Raw genomic sequence first — 24,679 nt, forward strand, 5'->3', positions numbered from 1 at the left:
GTCGCAACTAACGTCCCATTGCATCTCGTTTTTTCGCTATCGCCCTTTTTCGTGACGCCTCTTCTAGGATTGTTAATCAATTTTCTGCGCCATTAAACCCCATCTTTTTGGCAGCACGACTGAATCTTCGCAGAGTCCAGGCTTACGAAACAGACGGCTCGACTCCTTGTCACATTATCTAGAGACCAGACAACAAATTAACTACGTGTTTGGACCTCCGGCTGCTTGACTTGCACTCTTGCGACGCTCCAACCTTTGTACGGGCTGTTATAAAAGACTACATATCGCACCTTTGAAAATCACCGACTGTGTTGGCACCCATCTTCGCGAATATCCTTCAAGCCTCACACGACACAAACCCGAAAGCTTCCCTCTTTCCCTCTCTCTCTCTCTCTCTCGCACACATCGTTCCCGCAATCATGCGGTCGTGGCTCTGGTCTATGGCCATAATGGCCATGTCCTTCTGGGTCTCCCATGCCATGGAAGTGTTAGTGGTATGTTATGGCTCTCGCAATAAAATGCCCCTCCACCTACCGGCCAAGGACATGGACTGTAACTAACACATCTCGTGCCATAAACAGGACCAAACCGAAGACAACAAACGCCAATGCACGGGTTAGTCGCATATCCACGCGGTTGTCGCAATCAATGGCGCATCTTCTAACACTGAACAGGCATGTACAGCAAGTCGTCCTGGGACGGCCCAGTTGACCCCTTCATCAACGTCATTTTTCACAACAACTCAATTCCCGATGATAGAGACCCGATTGTCAGTCTGCTGATTTTCGAGTGGCGGGACATGGATCTGATTGGCATAACAGAGCCGGATTTGCCGGGCGAGGTAAGATGGCCATCTCTACAATAACCATAACCGCTCCTACTGCTACAACATGACCACGACACGAAGCTAATGCAACCACTTGCTCCCCCCCACAGCGGATCCTTGTTCTTTGCGACGATGCGCAAGTCTCGGCCAGCGCCTGCGAAGAGTCCAACAAGGGCCAGTTCGTCCTGGCTCCCAATGCTCTCAACAGCTCCAAGCTGCCTATCTATAACGAAGCCGTGCATTTGAAGGATCCCCATGTCAACATGTATCCTATTACTAAGACTGGATACTACTGCGTCTTTACCGAGCCCTTCACCGATGATGATTACAACGCTGCGGCAGTCTTCCGCAACGCCTACGGCGAGCTACCCGCTACCCAAGTTCCAAAGCTGCCATTTTATGGCGGCATCACGATCCTGTATGCTCTAGTAGCAGTATACTGGGGATTTCTCTACTACATGCATCGCCATGATATCCTGGCCGTGCAGAACTATATCACAGCAATTCTGGTGTTCCTTGTGGTCGAAATGCTGCTCACATGGGCGTTCTACGGTTAGTCGGTCTACTACTACTAACACTATTGCTGTCAAGCAAAACCATCTGTGCATCTGTAGCTCAAGCTAACCGCTCTTTTTCTTTAGACTACCTCAACCGCAATGGCCGCAATATGGGGGCCAACATCTTCATGATAATAGTTGGAATTCTGAACGCTGGCCGCAACTCCTTCTCCTTTTTCCTGCTACTAATCGTCTGCATGGGCTACGGAGTCGTCAAGCCAACCCTTGGGAAAGCCATGATTTACGCCCGCTGGCTGGCCGTTGCTCATTTCGCTTTCGGGCTGATCTATGCCGTTACCGGTCTTTATATCACCCCGGAATCTGCTGGTCCCTTCCTATTGTTTGTCGTGCTTCCTCTTGCTGCCACGCTTACCACCTTCTATGTTTGGACTCTCAACTCTCTAAATGACACTTTGAAGAACCTGCGGGAGCGCAAGCAAAACGCCAAGGAGGCCATGTATCGCAAGCTTTGGTGGTGCATCCTGCTGTCAATTTTCATCACCTTTGGCTTTTTCTTCATCAACTCTCTGTCGTTTGCCTCGGTCAGCGACCCCGACTACGTGCCTTTCCACTGGAAAACCCGTTGGTTCGTACTTGATGGCTGGCTGAACCTAGTCTATTTCGCTGATGTTGCTTGGATCGCGTACGTCTGGCGTCCCACTGCCAATAACCGCCGTTTCGCCATGAGTGATGAGATTGCCCAGGACGACGACGGAACCTTTGAAATAGCCGACCTTGGCCAGCCCGATGGCCTCTCAGATAGCGAAGACGAGGAGGCAAATATCGGCAACAACCACTCTCGCCAGGAAGAGGGCATCATTTCGTCCAGCTCTTCTATGCCTGTGGCTTCCATTACAAGGAGCCAGCCACAGGCGAAGCCTGTTCAGGCACACTCTAAACGCATGTCGGAGGAGATCTTCGCAGTCGGCGACGGCTCCGATGAAGATTCCGACAATGAGCTTAATGATTCGGGCCAGTCAGATGACGACTCGGACGAGGAAAATGCCAAGCTTGTAAGGGGACAGGGAAAGAAGAGCGAATAGAGATGAGAGGAGAGCAGGTGTGAAGTAGAATATCCAAGATCCAATCGTTGTGTACTAGTGAGAACATTCCTTTTTTTTCGCTGTTCTTTATACCGCTGGCATAGGATTACAGATTCAATTCGTATTGTTGTTGGTTAAGCGTGATTAACAGGGTTCTACGTCAAAACGGTGAAGACATTTTTTCCATATGAATCACACAACCAGGCTTTCGTGATACACTTTTATTACATGTAATCCGTTTTTTAACTGTATTTCCCCTGTCACTAAACAGGTATATCCCCCCCAAATCCAACAGGCACTCGCCTTCCACTGTTTTCCGGTATCACCGCAAGCATCTTGTACACCTTGCCCATTCCGCTTGGCGACTTGTCCATCAATCTCTCTGCCGAAGCTCTAATTTTCTCTGCCAAAGCTTTGTCAGCTATTGACTCGGCAATAGTTCTAGCCTGCTCTTTCATTCCCATCATGGAGAGAAAGTCGCCCTGCATAACCGGTCCGTGAACCTCAACATGCTCGCTTGAATCCAAAAATGCGTCGGCGAGGCCCTTGAAATCCACATCGGCACTGAGATCAACTAAGCCGGGCTCGGAGAAGGCGCTGACCCGCTGATGTTCCTTGATGCCACGAAGGGAGTTGGCTGGGATAGCATCCGACTGGCCATAGTCGATTATCAAGGCAGCTCCTACGCGGTTTTCCGGTGTGAAGCTATCATTGCCACCAATGCGGGCTGCGAAGTCCGACGCATACATGTCCGCATCAGGACAAATTTCTATAACCGTCCCGGGTTTGGACTTTGCAGAACGATAGCGCTCGTGCATCTCGGGTAGAAATCGGGAATGCCGGGTATGGCCCTGCGAACAGTGCAACTGGAAGTCCGGTACAGCACCAACCCGTTCAATAGGCGGGGTTTTAAGGCTTTGGTGTGTTGCATCCGGTGGAGAGGGAGCCACGACAAGCTCGCGCCACTCGGTATTGACAACAGCAGACTTTTCAGTCTCCGGGCTAACTTGAGTGGGAGCAGGGGGGCTGCTTGGTGTATGTTTAGTATCAGATCCAGACACTGGGACAGACTGGAAGATATGGATTGGAAGAGCATCAAAGAACTCATGAGCAACAATAAGAGGCATCCGCTCAGGGCTTTTCGGCACAGACTGTATCGTCTCGACCCAAGTGATTTGAACCGGAGCTTTCCCCTTCCACATGCAGGTCCATATGCCGGCGGCCTTATCATGAACCAAAGGTGCTTCTTCTCCACACAAGCGCTTCTTCTGTTCTAGCCGCATCTCAGCACTAGCCTCAACCATGTAGATATTCTTTACGCGGTTTACCAACGCATGGGAGCTAACTATCTAGAGAATCAACACAGCCCGTCAGTACCACAGCACATACACAAGCTCGATAGTCCGACAGCAGCTTCACTCACCCGCATAGCATCACTCATCAGTGTGCCTCGACCAGGGCCAACCTCGATAATGTCTACATCTTGCAACGGCCGGTTCGCATTTTGAGCCATCCACTCCGTGATGAACCACAGTCCTACAATTTGACCGAACAGTGGGGAGATTTCGGGCGACGTAATAAAGTCACCCTTGAGCCCAATTTGCTCGCGATCCTTGCCCAAAGCACCAGTGTAGTAGCCACCAATGTCTGAAGTCAGACACATTCGCATGTACGAAGCTACTGGGATGGGGCCTGTGATCTAAAGGAAAATAGAGTCAGCACAAGTGCGGGCATTTAGGGCCTCGACAAGGAGACAGTAGGTACCGAAATAGCCTCAGCCAGGCGTTTAGACAGCGGCGTTGACCATTTGCGCGACGAAATGTCGTCGCGAAGGCAGCATGACACTGAAAATGGCCGAGTAAGAGGCCGTCTGACTGGAAGCACAGCAGCACGGGCAGGCTTCGCCAAGGCCCGCAATGGTAGTGAAAACCGACTCATGCAGAGTTATTAGGGGAGATCTCCAGGGAAACTCTGGACTTTACTGGTGTTATATGTAAAACATTGGTGTCATCTCACAAATCGAGGCCAATATAAAGCTATTTACCAATCAGTAATGGCTCGTTGACTTGTCGCTCTTCTCAACATGCGAGGCTAAGATTTAATGTGGGGCTAGAATATATCTCAGCCTTGCGTATTTCTTGACGTCAATAAAACAAGAACAAGCTTGCTTGGTGTCTTGGCTTGAGCTGCAGATCGACCTAATTTTTTTTTTCTTACGTTTGCCTTTCTTTTTTCTACAATAGACACACTCTAATAGACCGCAGCATCCCTATCTTCCGTATCTCCTAACACCACGACCATGTCCACCAAGCCATCGTCGCGATGGGCAGACACGCCCGAAGATCTAGCACACGAGGCCCGCCGCAAGAAGGAAAAGGCCGAGAAAAAGCGCCAAAAGGCGGAAAGATCGCGCCTGGAGGCCGCAGCAAGAGCACAAACCAAACTCGAAGATTACTCAGCCTCCGCAACCTCAAATCCAGAGCCCAGTCTCGACGACACGCGATCAACGAAACGGCGGCGCATAACCGCACCCCAGGATAACGATTCTTTTCAGACTGAGCCAGAAGATCCGGGAAATGACTCGGCGATCAAAATGCTTCGCTTTGAAGGCGGAAGCTTTGGGCCACCCTCTTCCCTCTACCAAGGCTTCTCGAAACTCAACAATATCGCAGAAGGGACTTACGGGCGGGTCTGGCGCGCAGAGTGCAAGCAAACAGGCAATGTATTTGCAGTAAAACAGCTCAAGTCAGAAGATAGCGGCAATAAGAGAGTCCTACCGTTGACGGGTCTTCGTGAAATTCAGATCTTACGAGACTGCGATCATCGCAACATTGTGAAAATCGTCGACGTAATTGTTAAAAATACGACGCCTCCCATTGAAACGTAGGTGTAGCCATTTGCCATGTTTACAAACATTCGGGCATGGAATACAACAGCTAAACCCAGTGGCGAAAATACAGGGTCAGTCTTGTTCTCGACTTCATCGAACACGATATCCGTACGCTCCTATGCAGCATGCCTGAACCATTTTTAGGCTCAGAGGTCAAGACGCTGCTACACCAGCTGGTATCTGGTGTCGCATATCTCCACGACCACTGGATCTTACACAGAGACCTCAAAACAAGCAATCTCCTTCTCACCAACCGCGGCGTCCTCAAAATTGCAGATTTTGGCATGGCCCGATACGTCGGCGATCCACCGCCAGCTGACCTAACCCAAGTGGTTGTCACACTATGGTACCGCGCACCAGAGCTTTTACTTGGCGCCACTTCGTATGACGGCGCTGTAGACATGTGGAGCATCGGATGCATATTCGCAGAGCTAATGACTCGCACACCGCTCTTGCAAGGGAGCGTCGAGGCTGACCAATGGTCCAAGATCATGGGCTTCTGCGGGCCCCTAAACGACCAGACGTGGCCCGGCTTCGGGCGACTACCACTAGCCCAGGCCATGAAGGCATCCAAGTACCAGTCTCGCGAGAACAAACACAGCGCCAACACGGCAGAATCCATTGTCAAGCTTCTCCCTCAAATCGCACCAGGCGCAAAAAGTTTAATGCAAGCTTTGCTCTCACTAAACCCAACATCTCGGCCACGGGCAAAGCAGGTGTTGGGAAGCGAGTACTTTTCAGAGCTGCCCAAAGCAAAACAGGAGCACCTGTTCCCTACATTTCCCAGCAAAGCACGCCAAGAAGCCAGAACATGGGACGAGCCACGGGCTCCAACACGAGGGAAGAATCTCTTAGAAGGCGATGACTGAATAAAGTGTGGCGGAGACGGAATAGTACTAGAATAATACTGTTTTTGGTTAAAAGTGCAAAGCATAATACACAGCGTAGACAATGCCATTATACTCCATTTGCAAGCTCTTAGAAAAAAGAAAATAACATTGTAAGGCGAAAAAGAAAAAAAAGTGTCATAAATTTAATGTTAAGCTGCAAGGCCTGTAAATCCCCCCTCCCAAAATCCATCACGTATAAATTAAATAAAACAGGTAATGCAAAGAAAACTTCAGAACAAACAAATAAAGTGAGCCTCCACTGAGGCTAGCCATCCAGGGGCCATACATACCACACAGTCCAGTACAACGCACGACTTAACGGGCCATAAGAAAAGAAAGAAAAAAAAAAAGGCACGAAGGTACCATCATACTTGGATACATCCTCACGCTCACCCACCACAAGGGCTGTGAGACATCGCTGGTGTTATCCAATGTCGCATGTCGAGGAATGCAGAACGCGGGGTCGCAAGACAGCTCAAAGTGGTTCGCAGTCTGCAGGAGATGGCTCATCAGGAAAATATGTACGAGCAGGAAAATAAGTGTTGGTGAGCAAAGGGTGGTGCCAGTCTGTTACACCATGGGAAGCTGACCCAGTCGATGCAGTCTCACCACAAGCAGAAGGGGGACACACAGGGTTACTTTTGCACCTGTTTGTGAAACAAAAACAAAAGGCATGCGGAGGTCCGACTACAACACGAGTCCGTTGAGGAACCACATGAATCCAAATGTGGTCAACAAACTGCTGATAACCATGGGCAAAACCATATCGGACGGTCTTGAAGCAGCGCCCACAATGCACGTAGTGCACTCCCAATCGGCAAGTGGTGTGTAAGGGGCAGGAGTGTATACACCAAAGGTAAACGTCGACTGCACAGCAAGATATCCAGCTTCAGCAGCAGCAGTTACCGAGTCTTCGGAATCCTTGATGATTAGGGTGTAGTTGTTGGGCACCAGTGGCTGCTGGGCATCATTTGCCTGCTTAGATGAGTCCCAGACAAAGGTAGCTGGGGTAGCGAATGTCATATTAGAAGTAAGAGTCCATGACTGTGTAATAGAGCTGCAGCTGAGAATCAGATCGATGGCAGTCGGTGTGGCGCGGATGTTGGTGTAGTTCCACTCCCAGGTGAAGAAGTCGCCGGCCTTGTACAAAGGCTTGAAAGCAGCGGTCTGGGGAGAAATCATCGACATTCCACCAGCCTGGGCTAGTGGATCGGTATAAACAGTGCGAGTGCTGTTTCTGTTCGACGAACCGCGGCTGCTGGTACTCCTGCTGCTTCCTTGGCTGGTGATAGTCGCGTCTTCGGAGCCAGAGGTCCCAGTAGCTGTGGAATCGGCATTATTGGAGGTGGTGGCAGTCGAATCTTGGTTGGACACAGTAAAGGCGTCGATGGTTGAGCTGGCATCGTTGTTGTTGTTTTCTTGAGATGATGATGCGACGGCTAAGGGAAAAGTAACATTAGTATCAGGACGCAGAATGCGGGATTACGAGGTCAGGTGTGGTGTGAGCAATATTGCCTACCTGTGTTGACGCCGACGTTGTTTTGACGCACATAGAGCGAGTCCATGGGCGGCATCCAACTCGGCCAGGCCTGAGCAACTGAAGCGGCAGACGCAAGGCCAACAGCCACTCGTGTGAGAGTTGTAGAGATCTTCATGATGATGATGATTATTCGGGCTTTGGTCTGTTGTGTGTATACTCGTGGTTTTAGGTTGACCTAAGAACAAAGATGAAAGATGCACCAGAACTTTATTTTCTCACGTCGCTATACGACCAAGTTGAAGTCGATGGAAACAGGGACAAGTTTGCAAGAACGGAAGGTCTGGTCAAACAAAATCGACGCAAGGAGGCTCAATTTCGATTTGGTATGTCGAATTTCCACCCAGGTCGACCAGGGGCACCTTGTCGTGTTATTGTTGTTGTTGTTTTTTTGGTGTTCGGAAGGGTGTTGGCCTGAGCTGAATAGTTTATGGCTTGTTTTTCAACCTGGCTCTTGCACGGGACCTGGGCACAACGAAAATAGGGGGGTAATTGTTGAAGTTAGGAGAAGGAAACAGATTTGAGAATCAAAGATGCAGAATTAGGCTGATCAGGGAGATCGAGGTAGCAAAAGCGAATGTTGCCAAAGAATGCCAATGAAGAGTGCGAGCATAGAATGAAGAGAGTAGGGGATTAAAGCGAGCGTACAATACAGCTGAGCTGGACAGAAAGCGAAAGAACACCTAAGAATGAAGATGGTGTTAATCGGACGTCAAAACGAATGAACTGACGATGAAAAAGGAAAAGAAAGAAAATCAAAGAAACCAAGTTCTGGTGGGTGGGAAATTTTGAGGAAGAAAATACCAAACGCCATGCCAGGCCCCTAGCCTAGGGATTTATTAAAGCATAACTACACAACGGCAAGGGGTAACAGAGGAGGAAGGACCTCTCCTTTCGAAAGGAAAGAGCGACAACTCCTAGCCCTGCTAAACGGCTAGAACTTGCATGTGTGCATGTCCCTTCCTATTCCTACCTTGCTCCTGCCCGTCCAGCCGCCCCCAAACAAGCCGAAGAAAAAACAGAGTGGCGCTACCCATACATGCACATACAATATTGTAGCCATAGCCAGCGACCCCGTATCCTGTACTGCCCATACAGAGGCCAAGTCCCATACTAAAGCGTCGCAGCATAGCGCAGCATAGCGCAGCATAGCATGGCAAAGCGAGCAAAACCCTCTAAGCTATGCCATGCCATAGAAACGAGACAATTTTTTCAGTGTACGGACCAATCAGGTAGTCACACGACTCAGCCCCAGGGGCAAGGGTGGAAGATGAAAGGAATTACGGAGGAAGGAGCAAAAGAAACATTCGTATTGGTCTAGGCCCGACTTCCTTCCCAAATCTCTTCCTAATGTAAACTTAAGCCATCCATCAAACCTAGCTCCCTCCCTCCCCTAAGGGTTGATAGCAGATTACCTGCGGCTAGCACAGTCTCTAGGGCTTCAAAAGCCTGCCTACAGGCCCCGTCGACACTAGGAACTCGAGAAGCGGCCTGAAGAGCGGACACAGAAAAGGATCTGGTTCAAAAATAAACCATCCAGCTCGTATCCATCCCACACAGATGTCATCAATGTCACCGATGTCACTATACAGCCACGAAATCCCTAAACTGGTCTTGTTGCAAGTGCTACAGGCTGTGGTTTGAGAGTTTTGCTTGCTTCCTTTTCCGCGACTTCGGCTCATGTATCGATCGCATCAACGCAAGCAGCAAAATCGTCGAGGGCCTTCAAAACAGCCTAAAAAAAGGCACTGTTCTCACCCTGTTGATTACATCGTATTCGCTCTTCCTTCTTCCCAACGCCTTTTATGCGTCCGCTATTGACTGCTGGTTTACTTCGCCTCTTCTCTCACTACCGGGATACTACACTAGAAAGCAGGAACAATGACGGAAAATCAGGTCACACTGAGTGAGGCAAACCAATCAATTGTCTATCAATCCTGCCAATAAAAACCCAAAACCCTAACACAATAAACCCTGGAGATAGCCCCTATGTCCCTTCTATAGCAAAGCCTTACCTACTGATCCCGCAGGTCAATGCACACCCTTTCTATGACGTCACGAAATAAAGGCATTCCGCTCTTCCAAGGCTTTTGCCAGACGTCTATAGTCTCGCAGGAGATCTATTACTTCTGACACCCGGATATCACCTGGGTTTTGCAACTCCATAAAGCGTTTCTTAGGAGGCGCGATTTTGGGAAGTTCCTGAGGTGGCAATATGTGTGCCGGCCCTGGAAATGCCTGCATTAGAGGTGGCTTGTTAGTTATAACGTTACTTATACCGGCGTCAACATAAGCTCTGGCGCCTATATATCTATATAAATGCATAGCATGTTGTTTTTATTCGCAGCGAGTTAGACTTACCGAAACGGGATGGCCGCCTTCATCAGGAGCCACATCGGCATCTGACCCACCAGAGCCCAAGGGTGCGCTCACATTGCTAACGTTCGCATTCCTCGAGCTCGCTGAAGGATGAGATGTGGGAGCTACTGTGGAAGGAGGATTCTGACTTCCAGACGCCGACCTGCCAAACCCACGGAAAGAGCTGATGCTCGACAGGCGTGCCATAGGGTTTAGTGAACTGCCGAGGTTGAGCACGCTGTCAAGCACTGCGGTATTGGACCCTGAAGAGCTAGGAATGCTGTCCTTGACCGCCGCATTCCTAGAGGGGGCTCCACTTCCAGCATTACGGTTAGTCGCTTTACGGCCTCCCATAAGATCAAACATTTTGCTTTCTGGAGGCGGAGGTCGGTGGAGAGTATCTTTAGGAGCATTGGGCGATGCGACATCGTGGCCATCCGTAGAGTTACCGTAGCTGAATGTTTCTTCTTCTGGTGGAGGCGTGCTGATCAATTTGCGTGCTTCTTCAAGTGTAGTTGGGACTACGAGGCTTCTGCCCGTAGCATTGGGCTCGCGCAATTTCCCTAGAACAAACTTGTAGCTATCGCCAAGACTAGTGGAGATATTCTTCAGGCCCTGGTCGGCTGTAGTGAGGATGTCTGATGCAACGCCGATGGCGTTGGCGGCAGGTGCATTCGCCAGTTCACTCAGCGTCCGAGGCTTGGATGGACGTGACAGCCCGGCTAGGATTGTGCCCGACATTGTTGTGGTGGTTGTCGAAGTTGTGGCTGCTGACGGTGAGGTTGAGCGGGAGTTTGTACGTGATTTCGAGGTCTCAGAGGGTGCAGTATCTGTTTCGGCGCCCTCCATCGCAGCAGCAAAGTCAGAAGTGTAAGCTGGTGGGAAGGTTGCTGACTTGGTGAGCGAGCTCGACCCGGGCACCTTGATAGGGCCTGAAGGACGCTCGTCGGCACGTAGGGTTGACAAGTCTACCGTCTCGAGAAAGCCTATCGCAGCCTCCAGGTTGGTGAGACAATATGCAGCCTCCCCCGTCAACTTTTGAGTCCAGCGGAAATTCTGGATAAAGTGCATGTCGCTCGTGACGTTGAGATCCTCTGGAGGCATGGTGATCAGGGTGTAGATGAGCATGGGCAGAATCTCATCTGCCGAAGAGGAGGAGGGGTGGAACCGAGCCAAGGTTTCCACAATGGCACGGTGTGCTGACCTCAGATGGTTGAGCTTTCCAAGGGGATAATGGCTCTCATGCATGCGAACTAGACTTTTGCGGGCATCTTCCAGCCACGCTTTGATCTTTTCTTCGTGGGCGATCTTTGCTTCTGGAGTGTCCCCTGCAATATCTCCTAATGCGATACCAAGATCTGACGGGTTTATTCCAACCAGTGCAAGTGCGGCAGTGCGAGAACGCAGTCTATCATCTGAGGCTTGATCCTGAGTACTTCGATGTCGGTAGATGCGGTCGTAGATACCCTCACATAACCTTCGTTCTACCGCCTCTTCTAGCCGCATTCTCTTAGCCTCAAAGGCTTTGCGTGCCTGTTGCTTGGCGGCCATTTCCTCGGCAGAAAGCATTTGCTGCTCAGAGTTCTCTGAAGCATTGCTTCTAGTACTGAGCGCTGCCGGAGCAGGGGCTCGTCTACCAAGAAAGGAGCGTGAGAGAGACGGGACTGTGGATGTTGGTGCTGAGGACGATTCGCGGGTTTGCTGTGTAGCTAGGGTAGCTATATGTGTGCTAATATGTGATGATGCAAGGTCGTAAAACTCTTGGAAAAGAACATGGAGACGATCGATAGACGGCGGGGTGGGGTGGACTTTTGCGGTCAGAGACTCGACAAAGCTAGAAATATGGGAAAATATAGCGTCTATTAGTGTCTGTAGTGCAACGCATGGAGGGTGATGTAAGGCCGATTGGCTGGGCTGGCTACTACTAAAGGCCAAACTAATGCGGAGGCGGATTTACCTATCTGAGAGTGTCACAATTTCAATCGGGATTTCACCTAGGTCTATGGATTGGCGAGGTACATCGGATAGTAGCGGGACAGGCTCGGATGCAGGTGTAGGTGGTGTAGGTGTAGTGGGTGCAGGAGTACCCTGTGGACGAGGCGTGTTCACAGAACTGAATTGGTCCATTTGTGGGCTTGGTGGGCTTGGTGGGCTTTGTTAGAGAATGGGATGAGGATGGATGGGAGAAGTTAAGATGCTCGAGCTTTGTAAATCTGCTCGTCTTCTTCTATATGTACCTGTAGCTTAAAGTGAGGGGAATATCAAAAGCACAATAAGGCAATTCAAAATAGGACGCATGAACCCATCTAGGTGATTGACTAAAAATAACCCTAATAGCGGTACTAAAAAAAGGACATGGCGCTGTCTGTTTTTTGTTGGGGTTAAAGACCCTAATTGACATCCCTCCCTTTACCGTGCGGCTCATTAGTTTGGCTGCTGAGGCACGATGGAATAAGCATCGGCTTCCCCTAACCTGTTCTTCCAAGCGGATATACGTCGTTGGTAAGGCTCTATGTTTTGCCGGGTAGACCCACACGTTTAGGCGGTACTATACCTGAGTGGGTTTGTTTTGTAGTACTTAGGCTCTGCTCAGAAGTGCTACAGTGGCTAGGATGGAGCTAGGATTATCGTGATAACATGAGAGTACTTGGGGTGTAGGAGTGTTGGCTTATTATAAGGGCTAGTTTTTCTCAGGGAGACTATTATGGTATAACGACAAAAGCCCTGCTTGGCACTCTTGTCAGGCCAACTGTTTATCCTTACGGCTATAAACTTATTGGCAAGGGGGTGGTGGATCCCAGATTGCCACTCGTAGTCTGCCATGAGCTACCGGTGTGTAGTTGGAGGATGCCTATGTAGAGAGTCGTGAGCCCGGTGTGCAAGTCCAGCATGAGTGTCATTTTTCCATAATAGGAACTCGGCTTGACTGTACAATCGAGTGGCTTGGAGTAGGGTTTCCTGTATCACATGCTACCGAGAAGCGTGTATTGTGTACTATATCTAGGCCTTGGCCTTGGCCTTCAGTATGCATGTATGTATGTATGTATGTATGTTTTTCTGTTCCCCTACTCCATGCACTTAAGATATGGCCTGACGCTCTATCCTATATTTCTGTTTCCTGATGGATTCATGGTAGGAAAAGCAACGCTGGAGCCTAAGACTGCAGGTTCAGAATAGTGTAACATTTCTAGGGCTATTTTCATTCTTAACATCATTGTACTTTTTTTCGAACAGTAAGACAAAGAATAAACGTATTAGGGGGTGGTGTGGCGTCGGCAGTATATCCATCAAAACACTAACCAAATAAAGGCTACCACCATTCGAGGGCTTTCCTAGATGTAGCTAACCGCTGTATAACGTAGTAGCCCTACCTTGATCGGGACATGCCCGGCAGTACGACTATTCTAAAATCCAAGATAGTCATGTCATGGCATAGTGCATAGTAAGGCACCCCTTTTCTGAGAAAAGCCTAGGTGATGTATGGCACAGATGGATGTCTCTTATTTGCTACTCGTACTACCTGGCCTACACCATGTTGATGAGTGAGTGCCTTCCGTCCTGCTGGTCCCTGTCGGTATAAGCGCGAGTCCTCCTGATTGATATCCTCTTCAAGTCTTTTAGGCAGCGCTAACTCCTATGGGGAATGAAGCTCATAAAGGGGGGCGACCTTCCTGACATAAATTCCTCGTAACTCTATACGCGTATTTGAGCACTAATACGCGTATTGATATTGAACTTGGTGAGACAACACCACTTGTGTGATAGCCATAGTTAAAGAAAGTTGGTTACCTAGCTAGAACATTATATATATATACCTACGATGCTTTCTTGTCTTTGGAGTCAGAGAAAGGGCAAGCATCACTCTCACATCTTCCCCAATAAACGACGACTACCTACCTCACTTTACCACGCCACCCTTTTCCTGCATATCTTTGGGGTCCTAGACTAAACCTCATTGCACCTACACGTCGCCAAATCTGCGACTGCCAGCACACTTATTTTCAAAATGGGAAACTCGCTTTTGGATCCTGTCCCCGGCGTTGAGCCTACAAAGGGTGGCTACTACCTGTGGCGCTATCTCCCAAGCCAAGCTGCTGCTGCTCTGTTTCTTGTCCTCTTCACAGCTTCTTTCTCCTACATATCATGGAAGACTTACAAGACTCGAACATATTTTTGCATTGTATTTGCAGTAGGTTGCTTGTGTACGTCTGCCCCAGCCCCATCCACTGCATTAGATACATTTCCAAATGCGCTAACACACTTGTCTATAACAGTCGAGGTCATCGGTTACGGAAGCCGCATTAGCGCCCGCAGCAACACTGGAAGTATCATGAAATACTCTATCCAGAATGTCTTCATTCTTGTCGCCCCGACGATCTTTGCCGCAGCCATCTACATGACATTGGGACGGATCATCACGAGTGTCCGAGCAGAGAAATATTCTATGATCCGGCCGAGCAGGCTCGCCAAGACCTTTGTGATCGGCGATGTCCTTACCTTCTTTATCCAAGGAGGCGGTGCGGGAATGATGGTTTCACAGTCACAAAACTCTGTTAAGCTCGGCGAGAAAATCATCATTTTTGGTCTTGTGGCTCAGGTTGTCCTGTTCTCGCTCTTCGGCGTTGTTGCGGCAGTTTTCCACCGTAGGCTCAAGCGCTTTCCTACCGCCGACTCTCTAGACGGTTTAATTCCATGGAAAGAGACGCTTGTTATGCTATATTCCGTCAGTGTTCTTGTCATGATCAGGTCCATCTTCCGGGTCATCGAGTATCTCCAGGGCCATACCGGATACTCTCTTTCACACGAATGGACACTGTATGTCTTTGACACGGTTCCAATGTTCGCTGTCACTGTTCTTTTTGCGTGGAGATTCCCCAGTGGCCTTAAGCGAAAGGGCAGTATTTCAATGGAGTAGAGGGATATGAGGTTAACTTGGCGGCCAAGTATTACAAACCGGGAGTGGCTTTTCGATTGTTAGCTAGTTGCTGTACTTTATATTAACTTAAAACTTTCTTTAAATCTCTATATTTTACTTTCTCCTCGTAGCACTGCGTTCGGCCACCTTAACCATCGCTCCCAATGAGAGCCTAAATGGCTTGTAATAGACTGGATTATGTACTGTCCACCGTCTGCGAATATCCAAAAGTCTCGACTGCAATGGAGCATCGTTGCGTAAAAGGCAAGGATCACCAAGGCTTCTGGTTGGCGCTGCTTAAGGAATTCAACATAATTCTTGTTGACGGTAATACAAAAAGTCATAGGACCGTCAATTGCCTGTATGCCCTGTTCTGTTAAGGCATGGTGGAAGTTAAGGCAGTTCCTAACGCATTTTATTGCCTGGTGGTATGCGTCAATTGAAGCATCATTCATGTGCGACTCATTAACCATTGTATATAGAACGTCAGTTTCATGCGCATGGTCAGGTGCATTATTGAATGTATCTTCAACTTTCTGAATCATAGTTTTCAGGTCTGAGCTTTTGATAATAGCCCACGATTTACCAGTGATAATAGAGACACCGCGATGGAGAGACATGTAGCTCATGTATTGCTCAAGGAACGCGCCAAAGTTATCAGGGCGATATCTCAATGTGTCATGGAGAACATGGAGCCCTAGCAAGGAGGAGAAGAGGAACATTGGGATGCAGGTGGCTTCTGAGACGTCGTGCTTGGCCTCATTAAATGATGATAGAGCGCGTGTCTGCAGATCCGTTGCATGTTGTGGATAGTCTGTTCTTTCAGAGTGAAGATGGGCCAGATGGAGAGCAGAAAAAGCCAACAGCTGATTCATTAGGTACTGCCCCTGAAGAGCATATTCCAAGATAACAGAGACAGTATGTAGCGGAGATTCATGAGGCATTGCCGTGCCGTTCAGAACGGTTTTGGCGTGATTGTAAAGAGCAAAGTGCTCCAGAGTAAATAAACTGGGCGAGTCAAGAGCGCTCAGTTGTGCTGCTTTGTACACTGGTGGGCCGTGTTGGTGGGACGGTGACACTGCTGAGATGGCAGCTGGCGATGGACGTAGGGTGCAGAGGATCGGAGCCGGACTGTTGGCTTCAGGAGTGTCTGGCAGCGAAGGCTTTGGTGATGACACGAGAGACGATTGGTACTCACAGGTACGGCCAGCAACAGAGCAGTTTATACAGGCTGGTCGTGTCTCATCACACTTCATGTGACGGCTTTTGCAGACACGACAGCCATTACGGGACTTGCGATGTGAGCGCCGGGGCTTGACGCGTTCGTGTCCGGTGACTTTGCTAGACGCCATAAAGCTAGATTTTGATATGGATGAAATATGATGGTGGATATCGTCGGCTTTGTGTGGAAGTAAATACTCGTACTTTGGGTTTTTGGTACGAGTATTTTGGGGGTTGATACGAGTATTATGGTCTCCTTGCTAATAGGGTTTTTAGCCCTAAACAACAGGCACCAACTCATGCAATGTTTTTAATTGTCTGCCTAGTCGCTTGTTCATCCTACGAGTTGTCAGGGTATTAGTGACACTGTTAGTAGGAATGCTAGGGCTGACGAGAGCCAATAGGGTGCTGAGACGCGCCTATTGTCAGTGACAGACAACATGAGCTTTCACATTAGGGCTTATAAGCTAGCCGCCCTAGTCTGGGACTTGCGCTAGTTGGTACGTCGTCGGTGTGAGCGAGTACAAACTGCCCCGTACTAAGTTGTTACATGAATTCCAATGAACACCCACTGTGTGCCTCTATGTGTTTATCCAGGGCCTGTTATTATCGGGCCGAGCCGAAACTTGTCACAGCATCTTGCCAGCTCAGGGCGGCGCTGCCTACATGCGCGCCCCCATTTCTTTTATGCGCTCCCCTCCCTAGTTGTGGGCCTGGATCCAGCAGTCGCTGCCTGCATTTCTGGTCATTTTAAAGGGCACCTAGGCGCTGTCATAGTGCGAGCTTCCGCGTAGAGGAAGTCCCACCAAAAATCACCAGCTAGAGAATATATTCCGCCCTCCCCCCGGATTGAAATAGGTCGTTGCCTCGTTCGCAATAGTCATCTGGCTTGGCCAGCGTGCGAAATACTTTCAAGCTCACTAGATGACCCGATGACACGGGTCGAGCAAAATGCTATAGTATGCTTGATTGAGAGCTAGTTGCTGAACTCTAGAAAGCAGCAAAGAACCCTTCAAAATACAGGCTAGTAATCACTACTTTTCATGGTCAACCGAGACTAATGAATGGGATAAGGCAATCGCCATCGCCATCGCCATCGCCATCGCCACGCTACCTTCGCTCCGCCGCAGTGTCATACGTTGTAATTCAGACAAGGCGGATACAGAGCAACGCAAGAGGTATCTATCTATCATGGAGGATCCACCGCCGCCTGGGAGAATCTCGGGTAAGTGTGAGATACGCGTGGCACCTTCCGCGAAGGGACATGATCTTGAAAAACATGAAGGCTCAACAATAATAGTACTTGGATTTACAAAAGTATTGATTAGATCAGATAATCATAGATAACTGTTGTTGCTGTCGTCATTTTGTGGGTCACGTGGGCCTGGCCCTGTTGGATCATTAAACGCCTAGCTTGAAAGCTTCCTCAAGGACAAAGGAAAGGAGAAAACTAGCTTCTCTGAGAGCTGACAGCTTTGGGGCTCAGGAACTTGAAGAATTAGCTCTTGGTTGTCACGTTGTTTTCCGCCATGCAGTACGGGAGACAAGGGACTGGAGGTTATGAGCTTTTGTGCATGATCTATGGAGTGCGTACCTTGGTCTTCCGCGTATAAACTTCCCTCCTCGCACCACCAAAAAATGATTCGGACCCCACGGCAGACATTATGCAGGAGGAGCTGGACGATTGCATCCTCAAGACCCTTTCGGGCTTCGAGGCTTCCGGAATCACTATCGTGGAATGGGAAACCCGCCTCCTGCGTCGCCTGGACGCCCCTCTCAAGATAAACCCAGTATGTACCCCCAGGGCCCCATGTATATTCATTCATATTGACCACGACTAGGATTTGATATTCCTTGTTCCAGACGAGCAACTAGACAAGGCGAATGAGATCGCGGCTAGTAGTGACTTCAAAATCGTCGAAAATATCGATTTATCCCCGGGCTTCTAATATCACAGCTGTGTGGGATGGGAAACCCACCACCTTCGTCGCTTGGACCAGGGGTGGCGGACGCCAGTAGCATACTGCATGCGTGTCCATATATCGACTATTACAGCGCACACTGCTTGCTGCTCCCGACGAGCAACTAGTCTAGGCAAGCGATCGCGGCCGATAAAGGCCGGCAAGTTGTCACAATTGATGAAGCATCCACAGGCCACCTCTTCCAAACCATCTTTCAAGATACACGAACTATACCTTTCACCATGTTTATAACCAACAAAACAATGGTCCATTCTCGCTTCTATCTCACGCACTGACGTTGAACAATACGAAATTGAGGTGACCCAGTAGGATAGGCATCACCTAGCACTTTCCAGCACTCGGCGCGCCATGTCTTTCTTTATCTATGTACTATGCGGCCTACCTACGGACCATCATAGCGGAGAACAGGAGATTCGTGGCTCATGTAATGGCAGTTCCTAGCCTTCCAGGTACCGTCAGTTGCGTCATGTTTGGCATGGGTTCCAGAGGAGACTTTATGATTGCCCCGAAGAATCGTCTCGACAACGACATAATTGGGCCCTTAAAGGGAAGAATGAACTACAACTCCGGAACGCCCGACGCAAGATGGAAACTTAATGTTTCGAGAACAACTGCCGGTAGATTAGAGATGTGTTTATTTATTGAGTTCCTAGAAAACCAGGCTATGCCCATTACTTGACAGGGTATCATGATCCAAGCAAATACTAGATTCTCAGATGGCAAGCAAATTTGCTAGCATAATTCCTCCATCCCTCTAAACACTTTTGCTCTGTGGTATCTTGTTATTTTCAATTTCATCCCCCCGCTCACTGCTTTGTTTGACATCAGTTTTCTCCTTGGGTAGTCAAAAAGCAGTCCCTCACGTAGACTTGACCAGGTATGATACGGCAAACCTAGAACAGCTCTACCAAGATGCCTGGGCCCTGTAGAGGCGGCACTTCACATGCAATTAGGCCCCCAGCCCTCTACAATATCCAGACTTAGCTGTTAAAGAGGATAGATTAGCTATCTCCAGAATCTAGCAACATACACGACAGACACAATAAGCACAATCTGCAAGTCTTGGTGTCCATAGTTCAACCTTCCCTTTCTGGGCCATCCATTTCATTCCCCAATCTTTTGCTTTTCCTTTTATTTATACACCTCTCTTCTAGTACCTATAACCGCATGCATCTTCGTGTTGCTACCAAGTATCACCTCTTCGAGACCCTAACGTCAACCCTAGTTTCAAACCTGGCATATCTCTGATGACGTGCAGTTTTCTAGAGGTAAAATGCAACTTCAAGGCCTCACCATCAGCAGACATCCATCTAGTTCTTTCTTACTGAAATAACCGCCACTCCCCCCCTCCCCCCCCCCCCCCAAAATGGCCCATCAACGGTATCCGTCTATCGATCCTACCCGCGAACCGCATTCGCTTTCTCTCAAGGTTCTGCGGTAAGCCAAGCCCGTCATCATCGACCCCCAGGCTTACCTCCCACCTAACCCACCCTCCTGCTCGTAGACTCTCACGCCCCTCCCTCTCGCGCCAAACGCCGCTCACCAAGCCAACCTCGGCGGCCCATCATGACGATCTCCCGGTAATAATGCCTGCCTCTTTGGCTAGCCCCTCCAACGTTGCTTCCACCTCAGCCTCGCTCTTTTCCCCGCTCGCCAGCCTCCCACAGTCCTTTGGCGCCGCGTACATTGGTGAGACCTTCAGCTGTACGCTATGTATCAATCACGACGCGCTCGACCCGCTGTTGCCGCCGCCACCAACAGCTGCAGTCTCTACTGCTGGTTTATCACCAGACGGCTCTGGCCGCGAGCCGCGCAAGAAGACCATCCGCAACGTTCGCATCGAGGCCGAAATGAAAACCCCCGGCACGTCCGCAACAGTGCACAAGCTCGAACTCCTTCCTCCCTCCAATCCCCCGATCAGCCCCGAAGACTCCGGCTCTACAGCAGCAACTACTGCTGCAACTACCACTACCACTACCCCACAGGCAGCACAGGGCGTCGATCTCGCTCCAGGCCAAACGCTACAGAAAATCGTCAGTTTCGACCTGCGCGAAGAAGGCAACCATGTGCTCGCTGTTAGTGTTAGCTACTACGAAGCCACGGAGACAAGTGGGCGTGCCCGCACATTTCGCAAGCTGTACCAGTTCATGTGCAAGTCGGCGCTGGTAGTGCGCACCAAGACAGGCCCACTAGCGCTAGGCAAGGCTCCCGGCCGTTCACGCAGGTGGGTTCTGGAAGCACAGCTGGAGAATTCCGGCGAGACGCCGATTCTACTACACAGTGTAGGGCTAGATGTCGAGGGCCAGCTCTTGTACGATGATTGCAATTGGGAAGTTGATAGCAGATATGTAGAGGCAGATGAGAACAACGACACCCAGGTAGAAGCAAGAGCGGGGGTGAGTCTAGCAGGGCGTAGGCCGGTATTGAGGCCAAAGGAGGTGGAGCAAATTTGCTTTGTGGTGCGAGAAGAAGAGCCGGGATCAGCAGTTGTGAGTAAAGACGGGAGGGTTGTATTAGGAGGGCTGACGATTGGGTGGAGGGGCGAAATGGGGAGCAGGGGATCACTGACCACCGGCAAGTTGAGTGCAAGGTCACGGTAATATGGACAGAGACTAATATTAAAACGTAAAATATTCACATTACGTACCATCAGATCATGTTTCTACTGTGCAATGTAACGAGGATCTTCTGGTTCTCCCATATCATGATACCGCAAATGCGCTGTCATGGCAAACGACAAAAACCGCCTCCCACATAGTGGGCAAATAGTTTTCAGACTGTCTTCATCGCTATCACTGCCCGTCGCACTCTCCCACAAATCCATCTCCTCTTCGCTGGCTGCAAACTCACAGCCACTGTTTTCTCCACAACTAGCCCCGTTATCATCTCCACCCATTTCGATAAGCTTGAACGGCCGCAGCACCTCGTCCTGTTGCTGGAACATGTGCACAATATCCCGACTAGAACCTGCCACTCCACGAGCCTCACCTGCGGTTGCAACCATATTCGTCACGCATACATTCAGGAGGATCAGCTGCCATTCAGTTTCAGCGACACCAAACTTGCGCAGCAAGCTTTTCAGGGCTTCTTCAACCAGCCGTGAGGCAAGCATCTGCGGAGATTCGTCTAGGTTGAAAAGAAAACTAGGCACCGGCTGCGAGCGTGATACACGATGCCTGTACGCCTCGCCAATAGATTCACCCGGGGTCATGTTTTTGAGAGACAGTCGGAGAGTCTTGGGCCTCGCCACCCAGCGAGGGCGTTGATCTGGATTTGTGGCGCTGCTGGTGTTGACGCCATCACCACCAGTCTGCAGCAAATCCGCTCGCATGCGCCTAATCAGAGAAGTAGACAGCTTGTGCAACTGCTCATAGATACGCTCCATGCCACAAAGCTGGCGATATGAGTCTTCAATGCTAATTTGAGTCGGCAGGCTACCGCCGTCTTTTACAGGCGTGTTGTCCACTCCGTGCAAAAGACCCCAGACCCGCTCGCCAATACCCCGCTCGGCACCAGGCCCAGCGAGGGTTTTTTCTAGTAATGACGGTGAGATGCCGGGAAGCCCACGGACGTCCGAGACAGCAAGACTTTTTCCATAGTTGGAGCTGAGAGCGGGACTACCAGGGTTTTTGGTACGGGGGTACACAAGAGTATATAGAGCATTTGCGAGCCGTGATCCAATAGCAGGGATCTGGCGCAGTGTATGGCTATCCATAAAGTCCACAGCTGCCTCTTCAGACCACACAGCTACGGTGGTTTGATTTCTTGGCTTGTGCTTAGTTCCAGCAACTTTGCTCAGCAGCTTGTTTGTAGCAATGCCACAAGCAGACGTAAACCCACACTCATATTCCAGTTGTTGGCGGAGATAGGCAGCCAAATGAGAGCCTAGAAGCAGGCGCAGTGGAGCGAGATTGTATGGGGGGACAGACGAGGGGTTGGGGGAGAAGTCGGGCGAAGATAGAGCGTGGCTGAGGGCCTCCTCGATGGGCAGGCCGACGACAAAGCCAGAAAATGACGTCAGGTCACATGCAAAGCCATGCTGGGGGTTCTGGCGGGAAAGATGGAAAAACGAATTGGCCAGATTATCACGATTGAGGCAGGAGATGTTGTAGTCGACAATGTCCGTAACGTCTGGTCAGGCGACGATTTAGGGGCGATGTCAGCGATCGGTGGGGGGAGGGGGAAGGGGCAGAGTCGGAGCCCTCACTGGCACCCGATTCGTATTCAGCTTGCCATGTATTTTCCATGTGGGTAGGCAAAGACTTACCCAAAAAAACCTCGTCAAGCCCGAGCCTTTCAACCTTGGAATTCCATGAGACACTAGCCAACACAGCATACAAGGCTTTGCTTTCTTTGCGGAAGAGGGTCAAATCCTCGCCGTCAACCACGACCAGATCGGGACAGACCTTCCGAGCATCATGCAACAAAGACAACTTCTTGACACCACGCGCGCGGGCTACATAATTGCACGTGGCAATGATCGATTTCTGCCGGACAGCAAGAGGCTTTGATTTTAACGACGGGTCGTGCTTTTCAAAAACAGAGGCGTAGAAGCAGTCGTAATCCTGTGTTATATGAAGGGAAGAGGAGATATAGTTAGCTCTTAAGGTTACTGGCGGGGAGAAAGGAAGAGACGAAGGCAAGATAGAAGAAATCCAGCGGCTTATACGAAGAGGTAGGAATTAAATTGACGAGCTAAAAAGCAATTATACGCCGGTCAATTGGGAGGGCTCACGAAATGCAGAATTAGTCGGTCGTCTCTTCGCCGCGGGGTTCTAGGCCTTGCTTCAGAGCCACCCCGGCCAGCTCCAGGCCTAGGCTTGGCGACAGCCATGGCTGTTGCAGTGCTGGTAGTGATGGTGGTTAGCGTGGCCGGAGATATTGTGGGAGCAAGACTCGGATTTGTAGGCGATCTTTGCATGCTATGGCAGGCGGCATGATAAGGACGGTTGCTATTACAGTGGGCAGTTGTGGAGGCGCTTGTGGAGGTGTGGGCGCTAGAGCTAGTGCTACTGATGCTGTTTTTATTATTACCATCACGAGTTTGGCGGTGGTGTGGGTGCGTGTTCGTAGTAGGCCTGTGCTTGTGCTTGTGCTTGTGCTCTTGGGCGAGGTTCTGGTGGGCCATGTGGGAATAGGGGAGGGGTTTATTATGCAGTCGCTTGGCTGGCTGGATGGATGGATGGATGGGGTGGGCTGGTTAGCTACCCAGGCTAGGTCAGATTAAGAAACAAAGAAAGAAACAAAGCCTGTGCAGCAAGCTGGCAGGATAAAGCCGGGCTAACCCTCCAGTCCAAGGCAAGTAGACAAAAAAAAAATTGCAAAAAAAAAAAAAAAAAAAAGAATCCGCAGCTGTGGCCTCCAATTGGCCAGTGCCCCTCAACTTGCCAGCTCGGTGCTCGCCAGACAGCAGGCCAGACAGCAGACCAGGCAACAGGCCAGACAGCAGCCCATTCATTTTTCAAAGCTCGTCGTCGTCCCTTTTTTGGTGTCCGTGAAGCCGTGGGCGAGCTGCCAAAATGAACTACCGGCGTTCTTCGTGCACTTTTTTTGTTGTTAATATTTCTGTCCCTCGCTTTCCTTTTTTGTCCGTCTTGTGCCGGTTTTTAGACCGCAATCAATGCTATAGAAGTCGTGGAAAATACCAGGTTCATCTGCTGGTCTGCCTTCTTCCCTCGCAATGGTGATTTGACGCAGCAGAAACATTGCAAACAATCCGTTATGCCAACAGGAAAAGGTTGCATTCAGCAAGCAGACCATCGACAAAACAAAGACAAAAGTCAGAACACCTTTGTTAGGGTTAAATAATACGTGACCTATAGCCCCACTTAGCGGTCTCATACTCCATACTTTGGCTGCTGCTTCACCAAAAATGAAAGGCAAATAAAAAATTAAATCTCCTTTCTCCTTGTCCCCTCCAATCAAAAAAAAAAACCGACAACGATCAGACCTTCTCTTCCAGCAACATAGACGGGAAGGAGAAGGCAAGACTAGCAGGCATAGGCAATACAGCAAGTGTCGCATCTGACAGCCCGGGGGCGGCGCGGGGCAAGGAAGAATACTAAGTAAACATACTCTATACAGCCCAAGGCCAGCCAGGGCGGGCTGGGCCCATAGGAGAAGCACCACGTCTTGGGAGCTATCCATCGGGAAAAATTTACAGTGTTAAATTGCCTTTCCTGGTCTCTGTTGGGTTGCCCCCTTAACACACCATCTAAGCCCTGGCCAGTAAGAACGAAGCACGAAGCGCGCAAGAGGCCTGCTCTATTTATAGCCATGTATAGGCATCTGTGGTGTATCGCGACCCACTTCACGAACAAGGGCCCTCCTTTGAGGACTGACTTACAAGGACGGACAAGGGCTGCTGGGAAGAACAGGGCTTGGGCAGAAGGGCGATGAGTTGACGAAATCTTGTATCGTGTAGAGGATTCGTCTGGATTTCCTAAAAAGGTAATGAATG

General features: G+C 49.9%; 9 protein-coding genes across 9 annotated transcripts; 5 read left to right on the plus strand and 4 right to left on the minus strand.

Annotated features, from left to right (window-relative positions):
* Positions 1-419: 419 nt before the first annotated feature.
* Positions 420-2,426, plus strand: HOO65_060053 (Membrane protein PTM1; the record flags this gene model as incomplete). The annotated part of the gene is made up of 5 exons (XM_071003775.1): positions 420-494; positions 582-615; positions 675-841; positions 937-1,378; positions 1,468-2,426. The coding sequence occupies 5 exons, from the start codon at positions 420-422 to the stop codon at positions 2,424-2,426; spliced, it is 1,677 nt and encodes a 558-aa protein (XP_070857403.1).
* Positions 2,427-2,689: 263 nt separating this feature from the next.
* On the minus strand, positions 2,690-4,364 carry HOO65_060054 (Protein arginine methyltransferase NDUFAF7, mitochondrial; the record flags this gene model as incomplete). Its single annotated transcript, XM_071003833.1, has 3 exons — positions 2,690-3,775; positions 3,850-4,125; positions 4,191-4,364. The coding sequence occupies 3 exons, from the start codon at positions 4,362-4,364 to the stop codon at positions 2,690-2,692; spliced, it is 1,536 nt and encodes a 511-aa protein (XP_070857404.1).
* Positions 4,365-4,725: 361 nt separating this feature from the next.
* On the plus strand, positions 4,726-6,185 carry HOO65_060055 (cyclin-dependent kinase G-1; the record flags this gene model as incomplete). The annotated part of the gene is made up of 3 exons (XM_071003885.1): positions 4,726-5,274; positions 5,320-5,387; positions 5,441-6,185. 3 exons carry the CDS (start codon positions 4,726-4,728, stop codon positions 6,183-6,185), a joined length of 1,362 nt encoding a protein of 453 aa, XP_070857405.1.
* Positions 6,186-6,893: 708 nt separating this feature from the next.
* HOO65_060056 (uncharacterized protein) lies at positions 6,894-7,861 on the minus strand (the record flags this gene model as incomplete). Its single annotated transcript, XM_071003999.1, has 2 exons — positions 6,894-7,645; positions 7,726-7,861. 2 exons carry the CDS (start codon positions 7,859-7,861, stop codon positions 6,894-6,896), a joined length of 888 nt encoding a protein of 295 aa, XP_070857406.1.
* A 2,155-nt stretch (positions 7,862-10,016) lies between these two features.
* On the minus strand, positions 10,017-12,228 carry HOO65_060057 (Vacuolar protein sorting-associated protein 9a; the record flags this gene model as incomplete). Its single annotated transcript, XM_071003734.1, has 3 exons — positions 10,017-10,046; positions 10,105-11,935; positions 12,059-12,228. The coding sequence occupies 3 exons, from the start codon at positions 12,226-12,228 to the stop codon at positions 10,017-10,019; spliced, it is 2,031 nt and encodes a 676-aa protein (XP_070857407.1).
* Positions 12,229-14,107: 1,879 nt separating this feature from the next.
* On the plus strand, positions 14,108-15,016 carry HOO65_060058 (Protein RTA1; the record flags this gene model as incomplete). Its single annotated transcript, XM_071004011.1, has 2 exons — positions 14,108-14,303; positions 14,376-15,016. The coding sequence occupies 2 exons, from the start codon at positions 14,108-14,110 to the stop codon at positions 15,014-15,016; spliced, it is 837 nt and encodes a 278-aa protein (XP_070857408.1).
* Positions 15,017-17,766: 2,750 nt separating this feature from the next.
* On the plus strand, positions 17,767-18,186 carry HOO65_060059 (uncharacterized protein; the record flags this gene model as incomplete). The annotated part of the gene is made up of 3 exons (XM_071004095.1): positions 17,767-17,823; positions 17,908-18,027; positions 18,079-18,186. 3 exons carry the CDS (start codon positions 17,767-17,769, stop codon positions 18,184-18,186), a joined length of 285 nt encoding a protein of 94 aa, XP_070857409.1.
* A 1,619-nt stretch (positions 18,187-19,805) lies between these two features.
* On the plus strand, positions 19,806-20,819 carry HOO65_060060 (Trafficking protein particle complex subunit 13; the record flags this gene model as incomplete). The annotated part of the gene is made up of 1 exon (XM_071001043.1): positions 19,806-20,819. One exon carries the CDS (start codon positions 19,806-19,808, stop codon positions 20,817-20,819), a length of 1,014 nt encoding a protein of 337 aa, XP_070857410.1.
* A 62-nt stretch (positions 20,820-20,881) lies between these two features.
* Positions 20,882-23,347, minus strand: HOO65_060061 (DNA polymerase iota; the record flags this gene model as incomplete). The annotated part of the gene is made up of 3 exons (XM_071003704.1): positions 20,882-22,350; positions 22,487-22,784; positions 22,955-23,347. The coding sequence occupies 3 exons, from the start codon at positions 23,345-23,347 to the stop codon at positions 20,882-20,884; spliced, it is 2,160 nt and encodes a 719-aa protein (XP_070857411.1).
* Between the last annotated feature and the right edge of the window lie 1,332 nt (positions 23,348-24,679).

The sequence above is a fragment of the Ceratocystis lukuohia genome (assembly GCF_044167205.1).
Source record: "Ceratocystis lukuohia strain C4212 chromosome Unknown Supercontig6_pilon, whole genome shotgun sequence".
NCBI lineage: Eukaryota > Fungi > Ascomycota > Sordariomycetes > Microascales > Ceratocystidaceae > Ceratocystis > Ceratocystis lukuohia.